The sequence below is a fragment of the Lagenorhynchus albirostris genome, chromosome 17, assembly GCF_949774975.1.
Source record: "Lagenorhynchus albirostris chromosome 17, mLagAlb1.1, whole genome shotgun sequence".
NCBI classification, from domain to species: domain Eukaryota; kingdom Metazoa; phylum Chordata; class Mammalia; order Artiodactyla; family Delphinidae; genus Lagenorhynchus; species Lagenorhynchus albirostris.
In genome coordinates this window covers 15,064,958-15,082,172 of record NC_083111.1, presented here as the reverse complement: position 1 = coordinate 15,082,172, position 17,215 = coordinate 15,064,958, and the positions used below count along the sequence as shown (strand labels likewise).

At 37.6% G+C, this 17,215-nt stretch overlaps 1 protein-coding gene across 1 annotated transcript in view; it reads left to right on the top strand.

The window, feature by feature from the left end:
• TRAM1 (translocation associated membrane protein 1) overlaps positions 1-9,452 on the top strand; it is a 29,701-nt gene extending 20,249 nt beyond the window's left edge. Inside the window, exons 7-11 of the mRNA XM_060127987.1 lie at positions 105-175; positions 282-386; positions 1,186-1,329; positions 1,678-1,838; positions 7,879-9,452. Of these exons, the coding sequence (XP_059983970.1) occupies positions 105-175; positions 282-386; positions 1,186-1,329; positions 1,678-1,838; positions 7,879-7,952 (555 nt within the window). The 3' untranslated portion in view covers positions 7,953-9,452. The remainder of the gene's footprint in view (positions 1-104; positions 176-281; positions 387-1,185; positions 1,330-1,677; positions 1,839-7,878) is intronic.
• Positions 9,453-17,215: the final 7,763 nt, after the last annotated feature.

Genomic DNA, 17,215 nt, shown 5'->3' with positions numbered 1-17,215 from the left:
TCAAGTCTTCCTCTGTGACAGTGCATTTTCACTCTGCCACACTGCTCCTAAGAACAGAACTGCTTCCCCATGTTTTAATCTACTGTGCAATTTTCTGTTTACAGGAAGATATTCCTCGTCAGCTCGTCTACATTGGTCTTTACCTCTTTCACATTGCCGGAGCTTATCTTTTGAAGTGAGTTGGGATTTTTCTTGAGTGTGTATATGGACTGGGCAGATCGTATGCTAATCTGTCTTAATTCATAATTAATCTTTTCATTTTAAATGTGTTTTTTTAACAGCTTGAATCATCTAGGACTTGTTCTTTTGGTGCTGCACTATTTTGTTGAGTTTCTTTTCCACATTTCCCGCCTGTTTTATTTTAGTGATGAAAAGTATCAGAAAGGGTAAGTTGTTGAGCCATTCTATTTCTTGTGTAATTAAAGTCAGTGCCTATGTTGCCAAGGACCATGCTATTGGCGATTATATTGTTTTTTATAACCTGTTAGTAGCAGCTTTAAATAAAATGACCCTGTTTAGCTGTTGATGTTGGTATTTTGTTCTCTAAAATAGAATCGTTCTTAGCTAGAGAGATACTGTATTGGAACTTGTAATTTTGAGGGTTGAGGGTTTACTTTTCTGATATAACTTCTCCTATCTTGTTTAAGTGCACGTTTTTCTTTTGGAGAAGGAAGAATGAGGAAGAATGAACTTTCAGAAGAAATTGAAATAATAGATTATAGAGCCTTAAAGATATTAAAATACTTTGATGGGAAAATTGAACTGGAACAGAATTGAAGTGATATGACTTGTAAAGAGTGTGAGGCCTTTAACAAAAAAAAAAAAAGTAAAACTGGGACTCTCATGAGAATTGAGTACACGGCTTTTGTTTTATCCAGCATTTTCCAAAATTGTTCTATATACCAGTAGTTCCGAGAACCATTAATAGTTGTTACACACACACAAAAAAAGATCAGCTAAACAAAAAATATCGAACATTTCTTTACTGGACTTCTAGAACCTGAAATAATGCTGATATGTTATATATCTTCAAGAATGTGATATAATATGAAGCATTTCCCTAACATTCTATTTCAGAATCCTTTTTGCAGAACAATAAGAAATGCTTAACAGGAATCTGATTACTACTAGGATCTTTTCTTATGTTTGCAATTCTGCGAATCTGACTTGTGACATTTTTCTCAGATTTTCTCTGTGGGCAGTTCTGTTTGTGTTGGGAAGACTTCTGACTTTAATTCTTTCGGTACTCACTGTTGGCTTTGGCCTTGCAAGAGCAGAGAATCAGAAGCTGGATTTCAGTACTGGAAACTTCAACGTGTTGGCTGTTAGGTAGAGTTGATTTAAAATTTTTCTCACTTTGCACTACTATATAGTATGTCTTATCAGTTTACAATATGAATCATCTAAAAATAAAGGGATAAATACAGGGGTTAGGGTAAATATTCATTCGATTTGATTTCATACCTGTTAACGATTTCATGTCCAAACTGAAGTACTAAAGCGTTTATTTAACTTCTGGGATTAATCATTAGCAGGATAATTATTCATTAACATAATCTTGTCAACTTAGTGGGAATTTAGCACTAAGTTAATCCTGTCAAAGCAGGATGGACTACTTTATTCAATGGCATTGTTGGGGTGCGCTCTGATTCTCTGTTTATTCCTTTATATTCTCAGAATTGCTGTTCTGGCATCTATTTGCATTACCCAAGCATTCATGATGTGGAAGTTCATTAATTTTCAGCTACGGAGGTGGAGAGAACATTCTACTTTTCAGGCACCAACTGTGAAGAAGAAACCAACAGTGACTAAAGGCAGGTCTTCTAGAAAAGGAACAGGTTTGTATTCAGTAAGCAATGAAAACCTTGAAGTAGGTTTTTTTTTTTAATGTTTTGGGGTTTTATTTATAATCTTGTTAAGACTTAAAATCTTATAAAGGAAAGTTTATTCTACTTATTAGCAAAATTAGAAACAAAATCATTTCCCCCATCCTACAGTTTGTTGGTCAGTTATTCTCCTCAAAAGCTGTCCGCTGAGTTCTCTCTGACAGGTTTTCCAGACTTGATGACTTTGAGCCACTATAGACCAATGTGGACATGGGCAGTTTTAGTGAATAACTAACCTCGAGAGTGATTGTACTTTCAAGCATCTTACTCATATTTTTAAAAAAAAACCTTTTTTCAGCCCCTTCCCATCTGCCCTTTAGTCCCAAGTGGAACACCTTTTTTTTTTAATAACTTCTGATTGTTTGATCCTTCATCTTTGAGTCTGCATCTCACCTCTTTTCTCCTTCTGGCTTTTGATTGAAAATGCATTGACAGTGGAGTAATTTTTTTCAACTTCGAGTGTTCATAGTTGGAACTGTAACACAAGGAGTTCCATTTTAAAATATATATCAACTGTGGTTTGCTCCTTATAAGTCTTTATAGCTGGTAGTTTATGTTCTCCAGTCCTATCCTTATTCAGGCTTGTATTAGCAACTCTTGACCCTTTGCATGTCATATAAATTTTACTGCATCTTGGTCAGTTTTCACATACACAAATAGCTTCACTGGGGTATTAGATTGATATTACATTGAATCTGTAGATCAGCTGAGGGAGAATTGAGTATATCAACCCATGAACATGATATATACCTCCCACTTATCTACATTATCTTTAATTTCTCTCAGTAATATTTTTTAATAACTGCTTTATTGGAATATAATTCACACACCATAAGTTCACCCTTTAAAGTGCACGTTTCAGTGGTTCTTAAGTATATTCACCATTAGCAGTCATTTTCCATTCCCTCCGTTCCCCTGCCAGCCTCTTACCTGTTTTCTGTCTCTGTAGATTAGCCTTTTCTGGATATTTCCTATCAGTGGAGTCATACAGTATGTGATCTTTTGCAGCTGTTTCTTTCACATAGCATATTTTTAAGATTCATACATGTCGTAGCATGTACCGATACTTCATTCCTCTTTATGGCCAAATAATATACTAGCGTATGTATATACTATGTTTTGTTTATCCGTAAGTTGACTGACAGTTGGGTTGTTTCCGCTTTTTTGGCTACCGTGAATGATGCTGTTAACATTCACGTGCAAGTTTTTGTTTGAACGCCTGTTTTTTGCTGTTTGGGATATATAACTAGAAGTGGAATTGCTGGGTCATATGATAGCTGTATATTTAACATCTGGTGGGAACTGCTAAACTGTTTTCCAAAGTGCACCATTGTACACTCATTGTTTTGCGTGTTGATATCCAGTTGTCCCTGCACCATTTGTTGGAAAGACTAATCTTTATTGAATTGTCTTGATACTCTTGTTGAAAATCAGTTGATCATAAAAGTAAGAATTTAATATTTCTGGACTCTCTATTCTAGTCTCTTCATCTCTATGTTTATTCTTACGCCCTTGTCTTGATTACTATAGCTTTGTAGTAAGTTTTGAAATCAAGAAATGTGAGTCTACCATTTTTATTTTTTTCATGTTTTGGTTATTCTGGGTGCCTTGCATTTCCATACGAATTTTAGGATCAGCTTGTCAATTCCTGCAGAAAAGCCAGCTGGCCTTTGATATGGATTATCTTGAATCTGTAGATTGCTTTGGGGAGTATGAACATAGACGTCCTTCCATCTTTTAGGGTCTTCTTTAATTTCTTTCAATTAAATTTTACAGTTATCAGTGTATAAGTCTTGCACTTCTTCATTAAATTTATTCTTAAATATTTTATTCCTTTCAATGCTGTTGTAAATAGAATTGTCTTCTTAATTTCATTTCTGGATTGTTCATTGCCAGTGTATAGAAACACAGTTGATTTTTGCATAATGATCTTGTATCCCACAACATTGTTGTGCTTATTAGGGTTTTTAAATTTTACTTTACTATTTAATTCTAGTACTTTTGTGGATTCCTTTGCATTTTCAGTATACAGGATCATGTCATTTACAACTAGAGATAGTTTTACTTTTTCCTCTCCAGTCTGGATGCCTTTTGTTTCATTTTCTTGCCAAATTATCCTGGCGAGAACCTCCAGAACAATTTTGAATAGAATTAGAACGGATATCCTCATATTATTCCTGATCTTAGCAGGAAAACATCTAGCCTTTCACCATTAAGTATGATGTTACCTGTGAGTTTTTCCTAAATGGACTGTTTCAGGTTGAGAAAGTTTCCTTCTATTCCTACTTTGTTTGTAATTTTTATCATGAAAGGATGTTAGATTTTGTCACGTGCTTTTTGTGCAACGATTGAGATGATCAAATGATTTGTGTCCTTTACTCTGTGGATATGATGGATTACATTAATTGAGTTTTTAATGTTAAGCCCACAGTGCAGTCCTGGGATAAATCTCACTTGGTCACGTATATAATCATCTTTAGATGCTGCTTGGTTTGGCTTGCTAGTATTTGGTTGAGGATCTTTACACCTGTATTCATAAAGAATATTGATACGTATTTTTTGGTAATGTATTGATTTTCAAATGTAAATCCAGTCTTGCATTCCTGGCATAAACCCAAGTTGATGATGACAATATATCACTTTTGCTGGATGGGTTTTTTCAATATGTTGTAAAAATAGGATTTTTTGCATCTGTGTTTATGTAAAAGATTGGGCTATAGTTAGCCCTTTTCTGGGGTAATATCCTTGTCAGGTTTTGATACGAGTTATGCTGGCTTTATAAAAAGTATTGGGCAGTTTTGTCCTTCTTGTAATATTTAAATGTTTGGAAGGATTCACCACTGAAGCTGTCCAACCTAGACTCTTCTTTATGGGAAGATTCTTCTTTTTAACTACATGTTCACATTCTTTAATAGATAATAGGATTATTCAGATCTTCTATTTCTTATTGTTTCTCTTTTGGTAAATTGTGTTTTTCAAGGATTTATCCATTTCATTTAAATTTGCAAAATGTATTGATGTAACATTATTCATAATATCCACTTATTAATGCCTGTAGAACAGCAGTGATTCCCATCTTTCATTTCCTGTGTAAGTAGTTTATGCCTTTCTCTTTTCTTCTTCCATCAGTCAAGAACCAACATTTGTCTTCTTTTGCTGATTGTCTCAGATGTGTCATTGATTTCTGTTCTTATTTCCCTTTCTTTGGGTTTAATTTGCTGTTTTGTTATTTGTGGTTTACCTTGTGGAAATAAATCATTGATTTTTCATCCCTTCTCATGAATTACTTGCAGTTAAGGTCAAACTTCCCTTTCAGCAATGCTTTACCCTTATTTCACAGGTTTTGATATATCTCTTTCATTATCATTCACTTTCAAATATTTTATAATTCCAGTTGTGGTTTCTTCTTTGACCCATGGATTATTTATAAGTAAATTGTGTAGTTTACAAATACTGTATTTGGGCATTTTCTAGGTTTTGGGGGGTTTTTTCCTACTGATTTCTAGCTTAATTCCACTGTGGTTAAAGAACATACTCCGAATGATTTCAATTCTTTGAAATTTGTTGATACTTTCATTATGTCTCATCCTGTGTTCAATATTGATGAATGTTCCATCTGGACTTCAGAAGGATGTGTATTGTGTGTTTGTTGGGTATTCTGTTCTGTAGGTAGGTGTCAGGTCCATTTGTGATGTCCAGGTTTGTATCTTTACTGACTTGGTGGAAGGAGTTCTGCTTGTTCAGTCAGTTACTGCAAAAGGTATTGACCCATTTCTTCTTGTAGCTTGTAAGTTTTTGCTTTAAATATTGTGAAGATATGTTATAGGTATATCAAAATTCAGGGTTGTTATATAAATCCCTGTGGGATTTGTCCTTTTTTATTGTCACATGTCCATCTTCATCTCTAGCTTGTCTGAATTTATTCCAGTTCACCGACTATCTTGTGGTAAAGTGTTAGCATGCTCTATCTTTTCCTGTGTTTTTCTACTTTAAACCTTTCTTTGTCCTTAAATATAAGTTGTGTCTCCTGTAAGCAGCATGTAATTGGATTTTAATTTTTTCATCCAGTCTGACAAAATTATCTTTGTTTTTTTGACAGTTATACTGTGATGTGCCTGGGTTTGGTTTTCTTTGCATTTATCCTGCTCGGTGTTGTGTAGAGCTTCCTGAATCTCGGCTTGGTTTCTTTTGCCATTTTTAGAAAATTCTTCACCATTATTTCTTCAGATATTGCTTCTGCCCCTTTCTCTTTCTTCTGTCCTTCGGGGATTCCAGTACACGTGTTAAACCCTTTTACCCTGTCCTTTTATATCTTTTCGTGCTTTCTGCATTTTCCATCCTTTTTTTTCTGAGTTTCAATCTGAGCATTTTTTTCTAGTTCACTCATCTCTTCTGTTGGGCCTAATCTGCTATTAAACTTTTATTAAATTTATATTTTTAGTTACTGTATTATCCTGTCCTGGGATTAAAGATTTTTGAGTCCTTGGATGAAATTATCTATCTTTTCATTTATTTTTATTAATCATTGTTCTTTTAATATCCCTGTGTGACAACTCCAGATCTGGATCACCTGAGGATCTATTTCTGATATTTTTTTTTCTCTTAGTTTTCAGTCATTTTGTCTTGTTTTCTGGTACACCTGATTTTTTTTTTTTTTATGAAATCACTTTTTGTAAAACTTTAATTTCCGAGACATTTAAAAAGTCACACTAAAAGTATCACACTAAAAGTAAAACAAACAAGACTGACAATTTGTAAACAAAACACTCTGCAAACAAAAATAATTTGCCAGTGCATCCAAACATTATTTTTAAATAAGCAACATTATACCAATTTTTTAAAATTTAAAAAACCAGCACTGCATGTATCCTCATACTTAAAAAAAAAATTATTGTAAGAATTCTGCCTTTATACACTAAATACTGTGCTAACAATATAGAAGGCCACTTGGGGCTTTCACACGATGTAAGCCTGTGTTGTTGGCACATAAGGCGGTTACTGAGGCCACAGGGAGGCCGACTGGGCTCCAGCAAAGCCAGGCAGAAGCCAGTGCCCCTAAGATCAGGTTGAACACTGAATGTTTTGTGTAAAAGCATGCAGAGGCTCTGGATGAATTAGTAGAAGCTCTGGATCATTCTGTGTCACTGAAGCTGATCTATTTCCAGTTTGTCCTCATTCCTAGGACATCAACTATTTCTAAGGGCTTTCTTCTCTGGTGGGCCCCAAATTCATATTTTTGTCTCCCTGTCATTGTGAGACTTCCGAATTCTCTCTGTAGCTTTATTCTTTGTTAGGAGTTACTTTCTGCTGGATTTTTCTGAGTCTTGCTTGGTGCGTGCACGTTTAGTAGTTGGCAAATACCTTGGGGGAGAAATACACTTAGCTGACTTGGTTTTTTCCCAGTGCCTTCAAATAGCCATTTTCGTGTTCGCCTTTTGTGGATATTTTTGGAGGGAGGGTTGGTCTGGCATCAGTTATTCCATCATGGCTTGAAGAAGGTGCTTATAACGCTCTTAAACATAAGAGTTATCATCCAAAACACCAATTTTTAAATATGTTGGAAAGAAACATATCCCCAAGAACTTCCCTTGTCTGCTGTCCAGTGTGAAAATGTTCCTTTTTTTCTACCAAAAGTATTGCTCTGCAGACTATTTTATAGTTCTTCTAATTGTTTTTAGAGTTTCTGTCTTCTCTTTTTTTCCTACCTTCAATAGTACTTTCCTTTTTTAACTATTTTTTTAATTGAGATGTCATTGACATATGTAATTACTTTTAATTTGCTGCTTTCAGTTCATTGTGTTTAACATGTTATCAGGTTTTATGGTTGGTTAAATACTAGTAAAGATTAAGCACTAGTAAGTAAGTTTCACCTAAGGGCATAAGAGTATATATTAGGTTTTAAATTTTCTTTTCTGAGGGTACCTTTATGTGTAAAAGATAATATTATTTGCACTTACTTAGAAAGTAATCCTGATTTTTTTTCTCTTTTCAGAAAATGGTGTAAATGGAACAGTAACTTCTAATGGAGCAGACTCTCCCCGTAATAGAAAAGAGAAATCTTCATAATGAATTATAATCTAATTGATTAATGTCCCCAAAGAAATCTGCTTTTTACTATATCTTTCAGCACTAGAGATTTTTTTCTGTTCTTGAAAATACAGTTTGTGCTCTTTGATTCTTGCTACTATTGTTTCATGCATTTTTTAAAGGGCATTTGAGGGGAGGATGATTACTATGAGTGAAAAAAATACTTCAGCTTAGACTAAGCTACCTGCCTTCAAAATAGTTTAGGGACCACCACCATATTTTATTTTATTTTGTTTTTTATCTTTCAGCATTTTTCTAATGATTTGAAGAGAGAACTATTTACAAAAATTCTACATATCAGTGATACAATTTCTTGCTCTCACCAGTTTTTTATATTAGCAAGATGGCCTGTTCCAGCAAGGCCATATTTTTTAAGTTATCTTTCAGGGCAAAATGGAAATAATATAAAGTTGGATGTCAAACTTTAATATGTTTTCAGTGTTCTCTAATTTTTAGGAATTTTTGTAGCCTTTACACTTGGGAAAAAAGTTTTGTAAATTCACCAAAATACTTGTGTGCTTTATTTTTTAGTGGTTGTTAATGTTATTTACATCCCCATTTTTTTAAGGGAGAAAAAAACATACTTTTGGTTATGGCGTATGAAGATTTATTGCCATATATATTGAATCAAAATATATTAACATAAAAGTACTTGTGAAGTAAAATCTTTCTTGTGCATTTTCAACACTTGTAAACTGGAAATCAGAAAATTAAATATTTACTATAAAGAAAATTTTAACATAGCCCTTTTTGATATGTTTATTAATAATAATTCTTAATGGGGCTTGTCATAAGTTTGATACGCACAGCAGCTTAGAAAAATACTGTTTAACCTGAAAACTCTTTTTAAAAATCATGCCTACTTGATTTATATATATAAAAAGATGTCAATATTTGGAAAACATTTAATGCACTCGCCTCAAATTGAAAATTCAGGTGGATAAATAGTCTTACAAAAGACAATGCTTTATGTTATAACTGTAGCTTTGGTCCCATCCTTATCTGAGAAACATTTATCTGTATAAAACATATTTTTGGATAAATATATATATATATATTTGTATCTCTATAGAAAGGCTCTAAAAAACATTTGAGTAAAATATTTGGTTCCCTTTTCTATAATTATCCTTTAAAATCTTTATAGCTCTATTTGGGTTTTTGTCGTCTTTACAGGGCCTATATCACTCCTTGCAGTGTTCACATTTCGCTCCCCACTTCTCACTTTTGTCACCAGCTAATGTTTGCGCCATTTTTAGTATAAAAGTTGCAGACCTGATAGGTCTGCAGTTTAATCAGTTGCCATGCTGCTAGAAAGTCATGCTTTCTGTTTCCAGCTGTTTACCTACTTCCTGGAAAAAGTAGTAGCTCTCTGTAGCATCATGGAGTTTCAGTGGAACCAAATCTCTGCCATTAAAAACTGGCATTATATTGAACTATACATTGAGAAATCAATCAGAATAAAAATTTTTACTTTCACAAGCCGTATCTTGGATGTTTTCTTTGTTGTTAGCAAATTTTATGCTATTTTTAGTGTCTAATCTCATTAAAATGTACATGTTGAAAGAGTGTACTTCTGATAAACATTTAGAACAGCCTTTCTTTCCTAAAAAGTGTGTTCTACCAAAAAAGATGATTAGTTTCATATATTATTAATGAGGGCAACTGTGAGAAAAAGTGGTTTATAACCAAATTCAGGGACTATTGAGTTAAACAAACTTAAAGGTGTCTTTTTTACGGCAGGACACCTAGAATGACAACAGCGGGGACACAGCATGCAGTGTCTCCACACTCATTTGAGGAACTTCTTTCTATGAAATTACATACAGCATATGCTATGTGTTCTACAACATATGCTGGGTTTGGGGGGTTGGGGGAAGCCCTTGGTATGTAGTTAAAACTTTACAAAGCACATATATACACAAGTGTAATTGTAAATAGTAAGCCCTAGATCCCCTCCTCCGAGGAAAGTCTGTACGGGCCCCCCGATCCTGCAGAGGCTGCTGCTGTCACCCGGCCTCTGGTCAAACTTTGAAGACCGATGGGAAGCATCACGGTAGGACCATGAGCCAGGACAGCTGTCTTACTGAGTGACCTTGAACTAGTTGCTTTGCCCTTCTGGGGTTGTCCTTCCCTCCATAAAAGGGGGGATATGGCTGTGAGTAGTCCAGGTGGACTATTCTGGAACAAATGTATTAACTACATTCTTCTAAAATTAATCGTACACAGTCCTTAAATTCAGAACTAATCCTGGAACAAAGCTTGTATAGATGAGGAAATGGGAGAGAAATGTTTTGTTGCACAGACGGCAATAGCCGTTGACACCCTATATCTCCAAGGTGTTGCCAAATGTCTTCAAAGAAAACTGGTTCTGCTGCCTGTCTACACGTGGACACCTATAAGAATGGATTGATACTGACCACCTGTTTGCATTTTTTAAAGAGTGGCCTTAAAAGTAACCCTGGAGGAAATTCAAGGTAATGCTCAGACAGATGTTTTTTTCCCAAAGATCACCCTAGGTGTGATAGGTAATTCAGTTAAGAAGCATCATCTGCTTTAAAACTTCACAGGTTTGGGAGTTGCAGAGTAGACATTAGCAAGTGTTGCAAGAATTAAAGACTAGTAACCTAGGGCCTGAAGAGAGTCAAGGGGGTTGGACTGAGTGTGTGTTTTAGAAGCCCTGGGTATACAGACCAACACACTAGGATGAAAGGAAAGGCAAAAGGCAAGTCTACTGTATAGCATAGGGAACTATATTCAATATCCTGCAATAAACCATAATGGAAAGTATATGAAAAAGAATATAGGGATTTCCCTGGCGGTCCAGTGGTTAAGAGTCTGCGCTTCCACTGAATGGGGTGTGGGTTCGATCCTGTAGTCTGGGAACTAAGATCCCACATGCCGGGTGGCATGGCCCAAAAATTTTTTTGATTAAAATTAAAAAAAAAAAATATATATATATATATATATATATGTATAACTGAATCACTTTGCTGTACACCAGAAACTAACACAACATTGTAAATCAACTCTACTCCAATAATAGGTCCATCTGGTTACTGAGCACTGTGTAAAGCCGTTAGCCATCTATGGAAGGCAGCATCCGCTATGGCTCAGCTCTATCCTGTGAAGACAGCACAGAGCTCAGTATTTACAAGACAACTAGTTTAAGCATGACTTGCTTTACAAAAAGCTGCACTAGGTATCTGTGTGTCACACGTCAACCAGTTTTATCCAATACCATTCAAAGAAAGGCTAAGCCACTTTGTCTAGCTTAACTATTTTTAGTGAAAAAATTATTACTGTATTTGCTTAAAGGTAAAATCAAACATTTTGTGTTCTGAAAACAAGCAAATCAGAAAAGAAATTTAAGAGGCTTAGGTTCTGTCACATAACTACTAGTAACCTAACTTTGACTTTATGTCAGCCAAAGAAAGAAATCTCTTCTTATTTTGAAGATCCAAACTTCAAGTGATACCTTGTTGATTTCTGCAGATATTAATAGGTACATAGTAGTAAGACTAGCAGACCAGAGTTCAAATCTTGACTCCTCCACCAATAAGCTCTGTGTGATCTAATTAATGTCTGTACCTCAGTTTCCTGAGATAATGTCAGCACTTACCCCACAAGGTAGTTCTAAGAACGGATTGTGCATAGCTCCACACCTGATGCTTATTAAATGTTAGTTGTTAGCCCATAAGTTTATGACAAACAGCACAGGGACTGAATGGTTCACAGTAAGTATTAAGTAGTTTTAGTTGTTACTACTTTTCCCTGTAAGACCCCATTGCACAAGGTTGATGAGCACTCATGGCCACAGTACAAGGACAGTGCTCCATGGTCGCTGAGCAGGGGGGCCAAAGATGCTGCAAGAGCTATTCAAGCCACCATCACAGCCATTTAATCACTGGAAGACTGCAGGCATGCTTACCCAGCATGAAATTTCATAAAGCAAACTTCCAAGTCTGTACTGAATCATTTACACTTGTGTGACACAATAATCATAAAAGCAAATAGTGTGTATAGTTTCTAAAGAATGATTTTTTTCTTTAAAGGTATTCCGGCCCTTTGCACAGCAAACATTTGCATCTTTTTTTTTTTTAATTAAGTAATTTATTTTGGCTGCTCTGGGTCTTAGTTGTGGCATGCGGGATCTTCATCGTGGCACGTTTCATTGTGGCATGCGAACTCTTAGTGGTGGCATGCATACGGGATCTAGTTCCCTGACCAGGGATCGAACCCAGGCCCCCTGCATTGGGAACGTGGAGTCTTACCCACTGGACCACCAGGGAAGTCCCTAAAGAATTTTTATTTTTATTAGATACCTATGGTTTATGAAACCATACTTTCATTCAGATGGCTTGTACAACTTCTAGAGAACTACTAGCTGCTTAGAGTTGCCTTACCTTCTAATGGAAAGAATCAAACACCATCAGGTAAATGAGCATATTTACCTGGGACAGAAAAAGTGTGTATTACAAGATAGTTTATCAAGAAATTTGAACAGATCTCGTAAAATGTCCTAGAAATTACAAGTGGACTGGAAGGCCTGGGTATGGCAGTGGGCAGGCGGGGCAGGGGGTGGGAATATACACCTAAGTGTGGATAATATATGAAACAGACCCAAATCTTAAGACTGAGGTTGTTACTCTGTTGTATATTGGTTGATTGACTTCTGGACTAATAGCTTTTTCCTCCCTCGAATATGAGGAACTATAATAAAACTCCTTATGAGAAGATTAATGTTTCAAAAGTACAACTTTACAAACTAATTTAGGTTATTAGTGATCTGACCAGTTAGAGTGGTCCTTTTCTATTTCTTGCTGATTTCCTTCACAACAAACAAAAGAGTAAGACACAGGTTATTTGTAACTCAGGGCAGAAGGGAGAAATGTCTATACTGTATTTACGCTAATAAATGAAAAATGAAAGATTAAATGAGGCTTTTAAAAAGTGAATTCAATTCTGTAGGATTAAGATCTAGAAGACTACCAGGAATACATTAGAAGACTGGTGATTTACCTAAATCCTAATACACATAGGGAGCTTGGAAAAGTTCAAAAGAAAATCCTCGAGGCTTGGTTCAACTTTATCTTCAAAAAGAACTTGCAGGGCTTCCCTGGTGGTGCAGTGGTTGAGAGTCCACCTGCCGATGCAGGGGACATGGGTTCGTGCCCTGGTCCGGGAAGATCCCACATGCTGCGGAGCGGTTGGGCCCGTGAGCCATGGCCGCTGAGCCTGCGCGTCCGGAGCCTGTGCTCTGCAATGGGAGAGGCCACAACAGTGAGAGGCCCGCGTACCGCAAAAAAAAAAAAAAAAAGAACTTGCATAACTACACAACATCAGTCATTCTCAGTGAATAGAAAGCCCAGTTCAAACCCAGAAGTTATTTCTCTGTTGATATCATGGCATAATGGGTCAACTCTGTCTCAGTGCAGAAACAGTGGTACAGAGGAATGAGAGGGGGATGGGGAAATAGCCATTTAGCAAAAAGAAATCTCTTTCTGAAGAGAGAGAAATATTCTGCACTGATTGTCATTGACATTTATGGAGCACATCTCTAAATATTGGCCATTATACAGAAAGCAGCCTCATCTCATTTATTCTTCTATGATACAGCATCCTAATTTTGCATGGCCTGTGGGTTTTTGTTTTGTTTTTTTTCAATGAACACTAAAACAATAAAGAATTTGAAAAGCAAAGCCATCTTGCAGAATGTAGCTTCAGGTTTAAGTAATCACAGCTCTCCTTGTTTTACTGTATTTTGATGAGCGCCAACATTCTAATTACAGCCCAGCATCTCTTGTTCAGCCGGCAGTGCCAATCATCCCCATTATGCATTGACATGGAGTAAGTACCCGTTAGGGGCTGCTGCAATCACCATCCTCATTTCCCGATCACGTTCCATCCACGTCAGCGCTCTAGTCTCCACTGGGAAGAGCAGCTGTACTTGCTGTACTCATTAACCCAGCTGCCCTTGACGTTTGTACCTTTTTTTTTTTTTTTAACTAATGTCTCAAATTCTCTACAAAAGGAAACACTTTCGGCCTGTGATTTTATTTATTTATTTTTTTGCATTGATTATTTCAGCTGTCTCTTTATGCAGGAGCTACACTTCCAACCAAAAGAGTCCTCTTCCATTTCACACACTGGGCTTCAAAATTCCAAATAGAAGCCCTACGTATTACTATGATTTGATGTAACAGAATGGCCAATGGGAGGGACTAAGCTGAACGCAGGTCCAGAACTTCACTCACTGATCTGAAAGTGTGGCTTTAAAAGTTTCTTTCTGATATTTCTCATTGCCTAAAAGAACTGAAGTTACCAGTTTTGTAGGGTATTTTATATTTAGTGATTCTCATTTCAGAGATGCTTAGTTTTAATGGGTTCCTACCCTGCTTTGCCTCCCCTTGCGCTCTGCAAATGTCTGCTCTCGATAGTTTCCATTCCTTCCACGGCATCTTTATCTTTCCCTGCATGCAGCAGGGTCCCAATGTCTAGCATCTTGCAACTGAAATGAAAGAAATGGGGAAGGGATATGTGCATTTTTACATCCTGGCAGAGCAAAGGACCAGCCTCTCCCACCTCAGTCCCCAAAATACCCTCCCGTATCCCATTCTTTACCCTCCACAATCTTTTTTTCCTTAAGACACAATAATACTGTACTTTACTGATTCTAAATGTACTCTCCCACCCCCATACTTCAGCCTCTCAAATAAGAATGGGTCTTTCAATCAATGGCATGCAATAACCGGCAGCATTTTTTCTTAGTGTACATAAAATAAGGATTTTTTTAATGGTGAATTCTTTGATTGCATAAAATTCAGTAAAAACTGCTGGCATTTGTTAAAGGCTTACTAAGTTGTGATTATTATTTTAAGTGCTCCTCCACTCATTTTTACTCTTCCTAAGAAGCATATGAATAGGTAGGGACCATTCTTAGCCCTGTTTTACAGAAACTGAATCTCTGAGTATGAAGTGACATAAGTGGCAAAGCCAGGCTTTGGACACAGGTGTGTTTGACCTGTTCCTCCACCCACCCCTCCTCCACCCAAGCCTGTCCTTACAAGAGGATCATTAGATCTGATGTTCACTGTTCTTACTTCCAGGGAGTTTTGTGAAGATAAAGTTATTTCTTTTTTTTTTATAAATTTTTATCTTATCTTTTTTTGTGTGTGTGGCTGTGCTGGGTCTTCATTGCTGTGCACGGGCTTTCTCTAGTTGCGGCGAGCGGGGGCTACCCTTTGTTGCGGCGTGCAGGCCCCTCACTGCGGTGGCTTCTCTTGTTGTGGAGCACGGGCTCTAGGTGCATGGGCTTCAGTAGTTGTGGCGCGTGGGCTCAGTAGTTGTGGCTAGCGGGCTCTAGAGCGCAGGCTCAGTAGTTGTGGCGCAGGGGCTTGGTTGCTCCGCGGCATGTGGGATCCTCCCGGACCGGGGCACGAACCTGTGTCCCCTGCATCAGCAGGCGGACTCTCAACCACTGTGCCACCAGGGAAGCCCCCGTCCCATTTCTTAAAGCACGGGCAACTCAGCCAGGCTCTAGCCTCTTGTGCCAGCCACTGCCAGCCATATGGGTCTCCACCACCAACATTTCCTGTAAGGTCACCTGGGTCCAGAATCACAGGCCTGGGTTTTACAAGTTGCCTTGTCAGGTATTGTCCAACACGTCACTTTTTAGACTCTTGAAACAACTTGTTCCAGAAAAGGCATATTTGGTGATGCCACTGTAACGTTGGTAACAACGTTGTTCATGTAATAAATGAGCACCGGCCATGAGAGAAAAGCTAAAGAGGGAAAAGGGAACCATGAAAAATAGGATCAAATAAGTAGAGAGCCAAGTCTCCAGAATCCTGCCCTTTTTCAAAGTTTTTATGAAAACTGAGAATTGGGGTTGGTAAGGGGGGATGGACTTTGCCTGTTTCTTCCTGTTTCCTTTGTTTGGTTTTCTGAGAAATGCATTTTGTAGCCTGATTTTGGCGTGTGCTCTAAGCAGAAGCTTGCACACTAACTCCTTCATTCGTGTGCAGAACTTGATTCAACAATTCCTTTTGAAGTCAGAATTTCGATACCTGTTGTGCAATCACATAGGTTATATTGGTTATTTTCTAGGATATAGAAAAAAAAAGATTATTTTTAAAAAAAGAAACAGAAAGGGAAGGAAGAACAGAGAAAAAAAGAGCTAGAAAAAAATTGCCAAATCTGAAGGGGAACAAACTAATTCCTGCTAAAGCGAGGCCCAGTTACTTGTGCGGTGACGTGTGTCTTATTAATAGGTGTTTGGAGGGTGCAGAGGGGCAAGAAGAGATAGATGATGCTTCCCGACGTCTTTCGTAAACTTCCTCCATTCACCTCTTAGAACCACCCTACACACTAGCTAGGGGAGCATTTGCAACGAGAAGTGGAGAAAAAGCAATGCAACCACACAGACCATGAGAGGTTTAGATTGTGCCGAAGCGCAGAAGCAGACACCTGTTTCCTTTCCTAGAAAAGGCTGCAGCTCCCTCACACCCTCCCCGCCAAGGACTTGTGCTCCTATGTCATCACAGCTGCGGATGTGGAAGCAGATCCAAAATGGAACAGGTTGTAACAAGATCCTAAAACCCATTTTGTACTACTTACCACTAAATGGTAATAGAAGTGTGGATGCAGTCTTTGTGAGGAGATGAAGGCTTACTGTTTTGGGAGAGTTTTTGCTCGTCTTCAAAGACCCTGGGTTGGGCTCCACTCGCTAGGTCTGTAGGGGTGCTCACAGAAGGGATAGGGTAACGAGTAAAACGGAACCCAATTCAAAGTCTGCTGTGCACCACTCCCCGACCCCAAACAAAGATTCAGGCAACCAAGTTCTTACACACACACACACACACACACACACACACACACACACACACACACACACACACACACACACACACACACACACACACACACACACACACACACACACACACACCCTGGGGCACTATAATTCCCTCAGGCAAACTAGCCCCAAGCTAATCTTGAAGGGCCAGTGCCCTTTAAGACAACAACCCTGATTGGACTTCCGGGAAGATGGCGGAAGAGCAAGACGCGGAGATCACCTTCCTCCCCATAGATACACCAGAAATACATCTACGCGTGGAACAACTCCTACAGAACACCTACTGAACGCTGGCAGAAGACCTCAGACCTCCCAAAAGGCAAGAAACCCCCCACGTACCTGGGTAGGGCAAAAGAAAAAAGAATAAACAGAGACAAAAGAATAGGGA